The sequence below is a fragment of the Candidozyma auris genome, chromosome 3 (assembly GCF_003013715.1).
Source record: "Candidozyma auris chromosome 3, complete sequence".
Lineage (NCBI taxonomy): Eukaryota > Fungi > Ascomycota > Pichiomycetes > Serinales > Metschnikowiaceae > Candidozyma > Candidozyma auris.
The window spans coordinates 2,274,640-2,287,989 of record NC_072814.1 but is presented as its reverse complement, the minus strand read 5'-3'; the positions used below and the strand labels follow the sequence as shown (position 1 = coordinate 2,287,989).

The 13,350-nt window shown below is 47.9% G+C and overlaps 6 protein-coding genes across 6 annotated transcripts; 4 read left to right on the top strand and 2 right to left on the bottom strand. All coding sequences in view use genetic code 12, as the record gives it.

Annotated features, from left to right (window-relative positions):
• Nucleotides 1-35: 35 nt before the first annotated feature.
• On the top strand, nt 36-1,298 carry CJI96_0003659 (uncharacterized protein; the record flags this gene model as incomplete). Its single annotated transcript, XM_029033161.2, has 1 exon — nt 36-1,298. The coding sequence occupies one exon, from the start codon at nt 36-38 to the stop codon at nt 1,296-1,298; it is 1,263 nt and encodes a 420-aa protein (XP_028891753.2).
• Nucleotides 1,299-1,986: 688 nt separating this feature from the next.
• CJI96_0003658 (origin recognition complex subunit 2) lies at nt 1,987-4,293 on the top strand (the record flags this gene model as incomplete). The annotated part of the gene is made up of 1 exon (XM_029033163.2): nt 1,987-4,293. One exon carries the CDS (start codon nt 1,987-1,989, stop codon nt 4,291-4,293), a length of 2,307 nt encoding a protein of 768 aa, XP_028891755.1.
• A 345-nt stretch (nt 4,294-4,638) lies between these two features.
• Nucleotides 4,639-7,319, top strand: AKL1 (serine/threonine protein kinase AKL1; the record flags this gene model as incomplete). Its single annotated transcript, XM_054702137.1, has 2 exons — nt 4,639-6,385; nt 6,427-7,319. 2 exons carry the CDS (start codon nt 4,639-4,641, stop codon nt 7,317-7,319), a joined length of 2,640 nt encoding a protein of 879 aa, XP_054558112.1.
• A 181-nt stretch (nt 7,320-7,500) lies between these two features.
• On the top strand, nt 7,501-10,260 carry CJI96_0003656 (tetratricopeptide repeat-containing protein EMW1; the record flags this gene model as incomplete). Its single annotated transcript, XM_029033165.2, has 1 exon — nt 7,501-10,260. One exon carries the CDS (start codon nt 7,501-7,503, stop codon nt 10,258-10,260), a length of 2,760 nt encoding a protein of 919 aa, XP_028891757.2.
• Nucleotides 10,261-10,281: 21 nt separating this feature from the next.
• On the bottom strand, nt 10,282-11,157 carry CJI96_0003655 (uncharacterized protein; the record flags this gene model as incomplete). The annotated part of the gene is made up of 1 exon (XM_029033166.2): nt 10,282-11,157. One exon carries the CDS (start codon nt 11,155-11,157, stop codon nt 10,282-10,284), a length of 876 nt encoding a protein of 291 aa, XP_028891758.2.
• Nucleotides 11,158-11,392: 235 nt separating this feature from the next.
• CJI96_0003654 (uncharacterized protein) lies at nt 11,393-13,288 on the bottom strand (the record flags this gene model as incomplete). The annotated part of the gene is made up of 1 exon (XM_029033167.2): nt 11,393-13,288. The coding sequence occupies one exon, from the start codon at nt 13,286-13,288 to the stop codon at nt 11,393-11,395; it is 1,896 nt and encodes a 631-aa protein (XP_028891759.2).
• Between the last annotated feature and the right edge of the window lie 62 nt (nt 13,289-13,350).

The following is a 13,350-nucleotide window of genomic DNA, read 5'->3' as shown; positions in this document are numbered from 1 at the left end:
GAGATCCTACGAACGGGCCAAGTTTGTTTGCGGCAATGAAACGGCACAAGTCTGGCAATTACAAGAAAGGCGTGTTTCATACTTGTTCGAAGGGATGCGCCGATCTAGATACACAATCTATGCCTCCATATACCGTCAAGATCAAACAGTGTGTGAACTTCAACATTCTAGACTTGACAGGTACCTGTTTCCCTCTACGACTAGACACTCTTCGTGTGGACGAGAAGGCGAATTTGAAGATGATCCGAGAAACTCAATTGGGAAACAGGATCTACGAATTGAGAGATCGCCAGTGGGTGCTCCCAAAAAATGGTACTGAATTTCTACCAGCCGACGTAAAGTTAATTTTCGCAAGACATTCATCGTACTCAGAAACAGCGAGGCTTGTTGAGATGTTCTCTCCTAGGCAGGTGTATCCTACAGAGGACCAGGGTTCGTGGATGAATGGGTTTGTCATGTCTAGGCTTTTTGGGAAGTTCTGCGACGGTAACAGCTTCATATTTGATGAGGAAATGGCAAAAGTATACGGCAACTATCCACCAGATGAAATTCTAGATACACCAGTGGCTACAATTGACCGCTGGGATACCGAGGAATGCAAAGAAGAAGAAAGGTTAATTGAAGAAGTGAAACTGACGGAAAAAGTTGCTCTCCTCAACCTCCGAAAAGTGGTTTCAGCTTCCACATTTCAGAAGAAGCGGACTCCAGAAGAGCAGGATTTTGTCGATAGACGCAATAAGGACTTCAAGCTCCAGAAGATCACAGAGGGCCGTCGTGAAATCTCCTACAGAAAGTTCATTGAGGAGCAACAAGAGAAGTACTACAAGAAGTATAACTTGCCTGGATACAAACGGGACTACGAGTCTGCCAAGTACATGCGAACTTTTAATTCCACACTAGGTGGGTCTAGTGACTATGATACAGATAGTTGTTCGAGTCTGTCCGACATCTTTCATTTGAAAAAACAAATTTCAGTGAAAGATAAATCATCTGTTGAGGATAATGAGTCAACCTCGCTCGGTACAGACGGTGTGCCAGAAACTGAGGAGAAAAAGGAAAAGCTGACATCCAGTTGGCAAGCGCTCAGGAGATCTTTCATTGCATCTTCCTTCAATACATACGAGGAGTCGTTGCGTCCGAACCGACACAGTCTGTCGTCCCAGTCATGCTCCCAATCAAGCATTCTCTTCCTTTCAGAGAAGGAACCAGATCATGAGAGAATCGAATATCTCTCAAAAAGACTTCTCGCGGACCCTAGCAGCTGGAGAAATGTCAATCTTCAAAGCACAAAACTGTGATGCGATGCTCATGTAAGGTCAGCAATTTTGGACGATTAGTTCTCTCTCCACTGGTGAGAACATTTGGTACATTTGAGGAAAGTCGTCATAGGCTCATCGGCAGATCTGATTTGCAACTGGAAGAAATAGGCTTTATCATTCCCGCAGGAGTCTACAGGACATTGTGCTGTGGTTTGGTCAACGTTATCCCAGGCTCCGTCACCTCCCAAAACATCATCGACTTCCTTTCTAGGTAGGATTTTACGCTCAAACATTTGAAACCCCAGAATTCTGAACTCATAAGGGCACGTGGGGCATTGGAGCTTGTTTAATGCGTCCTCGCCCTGAGACATCAAGAGCATATTTGAGCAGTACGGGCAGAACGATAGCATTCTGTGCTGTTGTGGTTGATGCGAGACAATCGAAATATATAGCGCTGCGATGAGACCGTTGATAATTTGCACGTGATGTGTCACGTGCTCCTCGTCGAAATCATCACCACTAGCTTAACTTGGCAACGAGCTGTCTTAATAGAAACTTCATTCTTTTTATAATAATTAGTTCTTCACTCTAGTAGTCTCTGCTTCTCTCAATTGTCCCCTTTTGTTGTTGAATCGTTCGTTTTTGAATTTTTACACGTGACTTCATGTCACTCCAGAAAGCGGCTACAGCTCCAAGAAGCCTTCATATCTAAAAAGAAACACCACCAATGACGGGGACTTCACAAGATCCTGGCTCCAAAAGTCTTTCAGAAGACATCGGCTCCACTAATAATGGCCACAATGCCCCGAATCTCGAACATGTCACCCCCTCAGCCAGTGAAGCAGAGTCACCAACGAAAACACCCACACGTCGAGTAGGGCTCCAAAGTCCCGCTAAACGAGCTCCCTCAGAGCTCGATCTTCTGGCCCGTAAAAAAGCGGCTTCTACATACTCCAGGTTAATGAACGAAGAAGCTGACGACGAAGACAATATTCTCCGACAACAAGAGCTCAATCTAGCAGAACAGATTATCCAGGATTCGAAACAGGCGGAGCTGCCCCCTAAGAGGAGAAGGGGAAGACCAAGAAAGGAAGAAGCAGCGAAAAGACCGAAAGTTCAGGTGGAATTGACTCCAAGAAGAAGAGAACGAAGAGCCGCTGTAGAGAAAAGAGAGGCAGAGAAGGAAGCAGAAAGGAAGCGTTTGGAAGAGGAAAAGATCAGGAAGGAAGAAAGAAGAAAAGAATTGGAAGAGAGAAGGAAGCAGAGGAAGCTTCGCCAAGCGCTACTGTTGGCGGCGAAGAAGGAGAACGACGAAAGTACCCTGGAGAGTGACGACAGTGAAGAAGAAGATGGAGACAGTACTGATGAAGAAGGATTCTCCGAGTCAGAGGATGACAAACCCAAACGCCTGAAAAGGAAGGTGAGCACTCCACGCAAACCAAGGGCTCCAGCACGCTCTGAGCTGCCCACCCCCAGTAAAGCTGCCAAGCTTGAAAGGAGAACCAAGAAGGGCAGACCTAGTAAGCAAGAGATGGTCACAGGCACTGTAAACAGTATATTCCATATGGATGACCTTGAGTTTTTTCAGGACAGGTCCAACTCTGCCAAGGGCACCCCAGTGGAAGAGCCGAAAGCAAAACCTTCAATTTCTCTAAATTTTGATAACACTGGTGACAGTTCGTTTTCTTATATCCCTCAGATCAGTGGTCTCTCTAAGAAACCGCAGCCAAATGCCGAGGTGACGCCAATCCAGCAGTTTGAGCCTCTCCCGGTGCCCGAGCTAAATCGGGACGGCACTATCAAAGACAAGAGCTACATCGAAAAGTACTTCCCCAATGCAGATATTGATTTGAATTTCCCCGGTCGTCTAGTGGATGAAAGAGCATACTTCTTGGAGGGCAGTGAAGGGTACTTTGAGCAACACAATCTTCGATTCCGTCCTTCGTCTAGTGCATTGAGCTCCCGAGCTCCAGAATTGGAGTACGATGAGTTCTTGCCTATGGTCAAATTGGGCAGCCTCATCCACAAGAATGAGCTTGAAGCGCTTCGATCACTACATAAGAACTTGTACCACCAATACTGCTTCGAGTTAAGCCAGGGGTACAATTTAAACTTCTACGGCATTGGGTCTAAGTCAGAGTTTGTTCTTGATTTCGTCAACAACTACTTGCTCGACTGGTACGAGCAAGTGCTTCAAGAAGACGACGAGTATCCTGTTGTCATGGTTGCAAATGGGTATAATCCAGCCACCAAGCTCAAGCCGGTGATCTACGACATAGCCTCAGCAATCATCACTCCAGAAGTCAGAAAACAAAAAAACATCAAGATGCCTAAGCACATGAGCGAGGCGTTCCCCTTCTTGGTTACCTATATGAAGAAGCAAGTTGTTCGTCACCAAGAAAATGGACTCGTGAAACCGAGACTCATTCTTGTGGTGCACAACATTGACGGCGAAGCGTTCAGAGATGAACGATCTCAAAACATTCTCTCTCAACTTGCATCGCTTCCAGACGTATGGCTCATCACATCTGTCGACAATGTCAATGCCAGTCTTTTGTGGGACCTATACCGATTCAAGAATTTCAACTTTCTCTGGCACGAGGCTACCACATACACCCCGTACAGTGTTGAGCTTTCCTTTAAAGATGTGCTTGGATTGGGCCGGTCCAAGAAGTTCGTAGGTAGTAAGGGTGCTAAGTATGTGTTGACGTCGTTGAGCTCCAATGCTCAAAATCTCTACCGTGTGTTGCTGGAGATGCAATTGAAAGTGTTGGAAGACGCCGCAGCGTCGAAATCAGGTCGTACGGGTCTTCGTGGTCTGATCAAGCTAGGCGTGGAGTTCAAGAAGCTCTACGAGCAGTGTTTGATGGAGTACGTCACCTCCAACGAGATGAACTTCCGCAGTATATTGGGAGAATACGTTGAGCACAAGATGTGTTCACTCACAAAAAACGCTTCAGGAAAGGAGATCGTATTTATTCCCTATGCTTACGACGAGATAGCGCTTATCTTGCGGGATCACTTCCAGAAGTAGTGGCTGCGAAATGGCTGCGAAAAATTACAGTCTGAGCCAGGGCAATCGAAGTCGACCCTAGCAGGTTCCAGCACAGCTCTTGAACATCCAGCAATCCACAATTAACAGGCAATTCCCCAAAGGATTCAATTGCCGCTCGTCCTTAACTCGTTTCAAACGCTAGCATATGCTTTGTAGCTGGTGTTGGGTTTGGTCGTGCACAAAACAGAATATCCGCTCGAGGGCGGCGCCTCAATGCTTACATTGTGTGTGTTACTTCGCCTTATCGGATTATCACCAACCTCAACTGCCACCACAACCACCAAGCTTATATAAATTTTCTTGCTTCCACCTTCCATTCTGGCTATGTCCCACATCACAGAAGGCAGCTCACTAACAGTCGGCTCTCACGCCGTCAAGGTGGTGCGCTTCTTGTCCGAAGGAGGCTTCTCCAAGATCTACGAGGTCAGCATGGATCCCCCCCACGACGATACCGACATTGGCTGCTTGAAGCAGGTCATTGTTCCAGATAAGAGTGGGCTTAATGCTTTGCGCAAGGAGGTCGATGTGATGAAGACGTTGCATCTGGCCAAGCATATAGTCAGATATTACGACTCGAACGCGGAAAGGCTTCCAGACGGCCAGTACCAGGTGCTTGTGTTGATGGAATTGTGTCCGAACAAGTCGTTGCTTGAGTATATGAACGCCAGGATCCGGACGAAATTGACCGAAAAGGAGATCCTTAAGATCATGATGGACATCACGCTAGGGCTCTACGAAATGCATAAGTTGAAGCTTATTCATAGGGACGTGAAGATCGAAAACGTCTTGATTGACGCCCACCACGTGTTCAAGCTCTGTGACTTCGGCTCAGTATCCGTGCCGATCCGCCCGCCCAAAGACCAGCGGGAGTTTCAACTCTTGAGTCATGACATTTTGTACCAAACAACTCCACAGTACCGATCTCCCGAAATGGTTGACTTGTACAGAGCGCAGCCTATTGATGAGAAGTCGGATATTTGGGCGTTGGGCTGCTTCCTTTACAAGCTATGCTACTACACGACGCCCTTTGAGGCTACGGGCGACATTGCCATTCTCCATGCATCATTCCAATTTTTGCCTCAACCGGAGTTCTCCGGAGACTTGAAAAACCTTATTATCATAATGCTTCAAGAGAACCCCCTCTACAGGCCCAACGTGGTGCAGATCTTGATGCTTCTCTGTAAGATGACCGGCAAGGACATTGAAGAATACGAAATCGAAGACTTCTACCATGCGGGACCATATAATTTCCAGGCGTTACACCAAATGCAACAGCAGAAGCAAGAAGAGCTTCGCAAGCAACAGCAGCTTTACTATGAGCAGCAGAAACAGCAACAGGAGTATGAGATGCGGAAGTTGAAAGCTCAGCAGGCTACTGCGGCAGGGGGACCGCACAGAACATCGTCTCAGAAGTCTACTCAGCACCTTGAAAATGCCCTGCCAAGCGTGTCGAGCGTTCCCAGCCCCAGTATCAAGGCTCACGGTTCTACAGTTTCTTTGACATCCCCACAGCAATTAGGTTCGGTCCCATTGGCCCCAGTTCCTCATGCCCCCTCTCCGTATCCATACCACGTTGCATCTCAGGTCCCCAAACCTGCCTCTGTTCCTCCACAGTCTATACCACCCGTTGCATCGCCAGTGCAACAGAGTCAATCCTACTCAAGGAGCGACTCACAGTCGAATCTTGCCAAGCTAAGCAAGACACAGTCAAACAACCCGTTCCCAATTCAAAGTGCAGTCGAACATGCTGATGTCACTGACGGAACTACGGCTAACGACTCCGATATCGACTTGGATGAGCTCTCTAAGTTGGCCAATGCAGAGGAACGATACCCATCCCTTGATGCGCTTAACGACGAGGCAGATAAGGTTTCAAGAAAATCTCTGGAGTACGGAGACAGGCGGGATGTTCAAGCAGGTAGTAGGAAACACCTGCAAGATCCCGAGACCAAGAGACCATCTGATCTTGAGTCCACACTGGCATGGGAAAAGCCGCTGTCCCACATAGATAAGGATGCTGAGAAGCTAGTGAATGACATTTTGTTACAAGAACAGGACCAAGCGAGACGAAGTCCACATCTTTGCCTTCATCGTCTGCTCCCTCAACAACAGTTTCATCAAAACAGCCCCCAGTTAAGCCTGAGCATGATAATGACTACTTCTACCTGCCCGAATCTAACCCCAGCAAACCCCAGGTTGAACAGAGAATTGTTGATGATTCTGGAAAGGCTGGACCAAACGATGTGCCTACAACCTTAGATCCAAATTATGAGCAGTTTGCCAACGGCATGAAAAGACCATCGCCTTTGCAGGGGTCGAAGTCAATGGACGCATCGTCTCAAGCTCCAAACAGAATGGAGCATCAAATACAGCATTCCTATAGTGTGGGTAAGGTACCGGTGCAAGACAGTTTGCCGGTGCAAGAGAGCAGAAAAGACGCTAATCCATGGGGGGAATCGCTTAAAGCCAAAAGAAGCCCTATGCCAGGCCCCTCTGGAGCCGAAGAGCTAAACATTGGCCATTTGTCTTTGGGGGAGCCTACAATTCCACCACCTTCTCAGACACTTGCATCTTCAGTGCCACAGCCTGCTGCGACATCACGAGGCGGAAGCCGAGGACCTTCACTTGAGCTCGACAGGAATCTCATCGAGCTCGAAGTGGGTTTGTCTTCTGGAGAGAGCTCTGAGGGAGAGAAGCCACCTCCACTTCCACCTCATCCAGCGCCCAAGCAGCGAGAGGAGGCGGCACTTGTGGACCTCGACGGGACCAATGAAAAGAGAAAGCCTAAGATGAAGAAAAGCCTCTCGCAAACGCCGGCGCAGCCGTTCGCTGTTAAAGAGGAGGTCATTGATTTTGCTTCTGATGATGAGAACCAGCAGCTGGAGATGAGCCGCTTGTCGATTCGAAACTCTCTTCGCAAGTCGAGGAAACTGAGCGACTACCACCGTCGCAGCGACAGCACCCACAGTGAGCACAAGCGGCGCTCGTTCTTCGGTGGAGATTAAGCTAAAAAGAAAAGAGATGGATGTTTAGATCTAATAGACAAAGCATACCGCGGTATGCACTGCAGGTTGAAGAGAGGGCGTTGATGCATGGGAAAGAACACTGGGGAAGAAGGTGTTTTTCAGGATGAGCATCGCGACTTTTTTGTAGATTTAGTAAGCTTCAACTCACACATACAAGAAGATGATGAACGAATTGGGGATTCTTCTCTCGCAGCTCTTGTTGCTAGTTCCCGAAAACAAACTCCTAAAACCGAAGTACCTGGACTTGCACTCAGTGCACCAAATCATCGGCACTATTCTCGGAGGCACATCACCTTCGTGGACGCTTGAACAGTTGCAACTGTTTGTTCAAATTCCCGAGGCGAAAGCAGTTCTTGCAGACCTCGAGTCACGGGGCCTCAAGCAGACATTAATTAAATTTGCTGACGTTATTGTCAACTCACAAGACCCTCTTCTCCTTCAGCTCTGGGCAGTAGCACTTCTACAGACATTCATCCAAGCAAACTTTACAGGGCCAGAGATTGGCTTCAGCTCGAGGAACGAAATCTTTCCAGATACAAATGAGGAGTTCTTACAAAAAGAAGCAGTTAAATTGCTCACCATCGAGGGCAAAGTCGCCTATGACTTGATGAACGAGCCGCTTTTGATTCTCCTAGCATTGACCGTCTTTGAGCGCCTCATGGGTGTTTCTGGAGCATCCCTCATTGGAAAATCTCCAGATGCATCTTTAGAGACCCTTTCGGAACAAACAGTGGCAGCTGTGCAGAAATTGGGCAGTTCGCCAGTGACAGCGTCCTTAGTATGGTGGAGGGCCAGGGCGTTGCAGGTGCACCTTTCTGTGCTTTCCGAGCCATCTGATGCGTTGGCGCTGATTACCTCGCTCTTGTTACAGCAGCCTATTGTCAATTGGCTTGTGGGAACAGGATCGTGTGATGCGGAGTTACAAAAACATGTTCAGTTGATCTATCTCTTGGAAAATGCTAGGAATGGGATCCACGCCCAAACAGAGCACTTGGCGCAGCCGTTTTTGAAGAAAGCTGCTGAGGTGTCGCAGTTGCAGTTTGCATTGACGGGTGCAAAGGCTAAGAGAACGAAATTCCAAACTTTTCACACGGCCCAGTTAATTCTTTTGGCAAAATCTGCCGAAAGCAACGTTTTCGGTACGGATGCAAAGAACGAAGCGCCAGAACTGTTTGAGCTTAACTCAGACTTGCTCTTAGAAAAGCCAGAATTCGAATCTCTCGCAGATGTGGATATGAGGGACGACCAGGCTAACAAGAAGATCAAAGTAGACTTGCAAGAGCCGGCATCCGACGATTCTGGGGATCACCGCTTGTTTCCCGTGGCATTGGCTTCCGAGGTGCCTGAAGGCCTCAAGAGCCTTGATCCAAATAGCCAGCCGGCGCTCAACGATCTCGATAACATCCAGCTTCTTCTTCGTCTCACCACTTTGAAGCAAACAACCCCGTCAGGAAATACTTTGGTGGATGAGGAGCTTGCTGCTGTGGTGGATAGAATCGTGTACGCCTCTGGCTCCAACGTCAATTGGCTAGTATTTGGCAGAGCTCTCTGGGAACGTTCTGTTCTCGAAACAGGTAAAGCACGCACAGTGGAGAGAGGCATCTTGCAAATGACTTCTTTGGTTGAGGAAATCGGTATCAAGATTAAGTCTAGGGTCTTGCCCCAGGCCGAGGACCAGACTCTGGCCTCGGTGGCTTCGAGACTCAGATTCGTACACCAATTGCCCTTGATGGCCCTGTGGTCTTTGGACGCCAAACTTGCTGAGAAGTACATGTCTTTGGGAGTACTCAAGCTGGCCATTGCCATCTATGAGCGTCTTGGGATGCCCGTGGAGGCAGCACTTTGCTACGCTGCAGTCGAGGAGGAAAACGTTGCAGAGAGGATTTTGCTAGAGAGAGTGGCCACTCACCCAGAGGACGCCAGGGCATTCAGTATCCTCGGTGATATCAAGCAAGACAAATCTCTCTGGGAGAAAGCTTGGGAAATTGGCAGGTACCCCAAGGCGAAGGCGTCACTTGCTCGCTACTACTACAATAAAAGAGAGTTGGCCCTGGCCATCGAGCACATGCACGAATGCCTTTCTGTGAGTCCACTTTCCTACGAAAACTGGTTCTTCTACGGGTGCATGGGTCTTGAAACCAACCTGTTTGAGTTGGCAGCTGAAGCATTCACCAGATGTGTTTCATTGGACGATACAAACTCTCATGCCTGGTCCAACTTGGCCAGTGCTCTCTTGAAGCTTGACAAGGATAAGCAGGCGTTCAGCGCCTTGAAAAAAGCATTGCAGCAGGGAGAGGGCGCTTCGAGGTCATGGAGGATTTACGAAAACTACCTCACGGTAGCTGCTAAATTGGGTGAGTGGAACGATGTGTTGCATGCTGCCAAAGAGCTCATTTCAATCAGAAAAGAATCTGGCAAGGAGACCGTGGTGGACTTGCCCGTAATTGAGACGCTAGCACAGATTCTCATGGAAGAACCTTTCCCCACGAGTGAAAAGGAAAGAATCACCCATTTCCAAAAATCTTGCATTGACCTCGTGTGCAACATCTTGCCCAGCGTTATAACACACTCAGCGAGATGTTGGCGGATCGTCTCCAAAGTGGAGCTTTGGCGTCACAGGCCGTGGGCTGCTCTTGAGTGCCATGAGAAGGCTTTCAGAGCAACATCGCAAAACCCCGAGCTTGGTTCCGATGAGAAGGTGTGGACGGACGCAGTGGAGGCATGCTCTGACTTGGTTTCTGCGTACGAGTCTCTTGGAGAAATGCCCGGTAAGCACGGTGCTGACGATGTGGTGTGCAAGGACTGGAAGTATAAGGCCAGAACGGCGGTCAGATCGCTCATGTCGAAGGGAAAGAGCATGTGGGAAGGCTCCGAGGGATGGGAGCAGCTCATCAGTATGAGAGACGACTTGAAGAACTAAGTATAAGAATTGTTATTTGGTCTACCTGTCGACGTCGTTGATGATGGAGAAGGAGTCGAACATGAGGGATTCGACTCTGTGTTTCAGCGACAGGTTTATAACGGGCGTGGCTGCTGCTTTGTCGGCAAGCAAAATTTCTCTCGTTGGCAAGAGAACGGCAGCTCCCAGCTTCAAGTCCTCCATCGCCAGCACTAGTAAAACAATTCCCGAAGCTCTGATCACGCAGCTGACAACCGCCAATACCCCATGCACCGATTTCCTGCTCAACTCTGAGATCTCAAGCTTCATGAGCCATGTCACCACAAAAATCACCAACCAGCACGCTTTTCCCTCCCATGCATACGCTGCCATCACGGCATAATCCCAGTAACACATGTGAGACAAGATGGTGGTCTCGACGTACCGAAGGAACGGCACCAGGGTCTTGGTGAAGTGGCTAGCCGTCATCACATCCAAAAGAACAAACGACACCAAGTTCATCGAGGCAAACGTGGCAAAAGGCACCATTTTCACCACCGAGGGCGCCGTTGTGGCCATGAGCGTCGCCATGGCTAGCAAAATGGTGTTTTCGCCTCGTAGCAACTCACTTATGGGTGCTCTTGTGCTCAGTGAACCTCTGAAGCTTGTGTCACTGAGAAGAAACCTCAAGTGACGGCTTACTGCCAACACGTAGGTTGCGGTGCAGCCCACAAGAGCAGCGTCGTAGGCGCCAGGAACGAAAAAGGAACCCACAAAGCCCAAAAGACAGGTGGCGTGAGAGAGGAGCCAGAGGTACATCAAGGTTTGGTTCAGATTTGCAGCCATTTGCAAAAGGTCATAGATTCTCATCCAGAGCCGAGAGATGAAATTACGAACGAGGGCCAATTCTGGGCACTCCCAAAAGGCTTCGAATACCATTGTAGAGGTGATTGGTTTGACTTTTGTCATAACTGGGGAAAAAGAGATGGAGATTGTGAGACGAAGAGTATACCTCAAGGGTGCGACTCTATAAATACCGCTGTTCCTATGGTCCATATACCCAAAGTGGTCCTTCCCACTGATTGAAATCCTACGAGAAATTAAGAATTATTGCATTACTTAGCTTGATAGATTTATCTACAGATTAACCAATTTGAGTTCTGCTTTTCCGTACTCAATTGTACCTGGCGCAATGGCTCTCAACTCCTCTTACGAACAAGAAAAGAAGGTACAGAAAATAGTCAGAAGCGTTCTGGAGCTGGTCAATGTAGCTTTCGAAGAAGTACTTTGTCTCTTCTGGCTTCATCAGATTTAGCAACAAGCACGTATCATCGTACTGTTTCTTGCACACCAAGTAGGAGGCATCCTCAATATCGCCAATTTGCAACCCTTCCTGGTGACAACGGAAAAAAGGCAGGAAAATGGTTTCGAGCTGCTGTTGCAATTCTACAGCATGTGCGTGCTGGGCGACAAATTTCTCTGCCAACTGGCCATTCTTCAATTGTATGATCTTCTTGTGGATCTCTTGCTGGATTTCGTGAATCTGTACAACGTGGGGCATGATATTTGCTTCAAGAGCGCTTTCTTCAAAAACAGCCACTTCAAGCCTCGTGATGAGAGCGTTCACTCTCTTAGAGGCTTGCTCTATTTGCACTCGAAGCTGGTGGTAGCACGAACAGACGTCAATGTACTTTTGGGTATTTGGCTTGTTGACAAAAGTAGTCGCTTTTTGGAAAACATCTGTGAGCAGCTGAACAACATCACCAATCTCAATGTCATAGTCAAGCTCGTCCATTCCTTTTTTGCTGAAGTCAACGTGATCGAGAAGGTGTTGGATATCTTCTTCGAACGCCTCTAGTTGAAAGTCTTCCAGCATTGGTTTATTGGAAAGTGGCCGATTTCTGCTACCTGAGATTATCCTCTTTTTTGGCTTCTTCTTCTTAAGGCATCCACGAAGCTTCCTGGCAATGGCCTTACAATTCCTAACAAGAGGCATACCAGCCTCAAACTCCTCGTTGGCCAACATGCTGAAGTGTACCTTGTCTGAGGACTTCTGGTAGAATTCAGGCACCTTGAGGTTGTTTGCAAGAGCATCCAACAGAAGAAAGGTACCCATGTGGGGCATTCCTACTGCCTGGTGATTGTATATATTTTGGAGATAATCCGGAACATCAAGCTGTTGCTCCTCAGTATCCTCCAGCTCTTCCTCTTCTTCTGCTTCTTCACTTTCACTATCATACTCCTCGAGACCAGAGATCAGGCTAAGTAGCCCGAAATCCATTAGCATATGACTTCCGTCGCTTTCAGAGTCTGGAGAAGACTCGAATAACCCTACCTCCTCACATTGGCTACTTCGGGAGTTCGACATGGTCAAGGTCAAGCTGCTGCCCCATTCGTCGCTGCAGGTGGTTTTGGGGATATATAGGGGGTCTGAGGGCTCCTCGTTCTCTTCTTTGATGGTTTCTAGAGACGGGCGCCACTTCTTTGGCTCACACAAGGTAGACACAGCGTCTTGTAAATTTTCTGGCAAAGGCAGCTTCTCTTCAGCACTGGCTATTTCCAGAAGAGCCTTTAATCTGCTGAGGTTTTCTACTAGCTCATCTAAGTGGGACTCCTCCTGAAGGGTTTCTTCAAAATTCCTAGTCTCATGGTTGGCAGGATTAACATTGATGTCTCCTAGCTCAAGTCCTTCAGTCGACTCTGTTTTTAGAAGTCGGCAAGACAGCGTTTCAGACTCTGCACCAATTTTTTCATTTATCGCTTTTTTTGGTTTGTCCCCTTCAAAAGAGACCTTGACATTCTCATTGGGATAGAGCCAGGCAAGAGCACTGGATATTGACAGAGAGAACATCTCGAAATAGGATTTCTTGGTCTCTTGCTTCGCTTCAACAAATAGTGGCTCTTGCACTGGCATTATGGGGTCAATGGGTTCTTTAAAGATGTTTGGCTCTGTTCGGCAAAAATGGCGAAACTTGTGGGGAAGAACGGATTCTTCGGTGTCGTTGCGTTCAGCAGTGTAGGGCTGGAATTGAGTAAGTTGAGTATGTTCTGTCAAATATGGGAGAGCCATAACGTTAGTGGGATAAAGATGGTTAAAGTGAACAAAAAATGTATTCTTTTGGTGGAGAAATA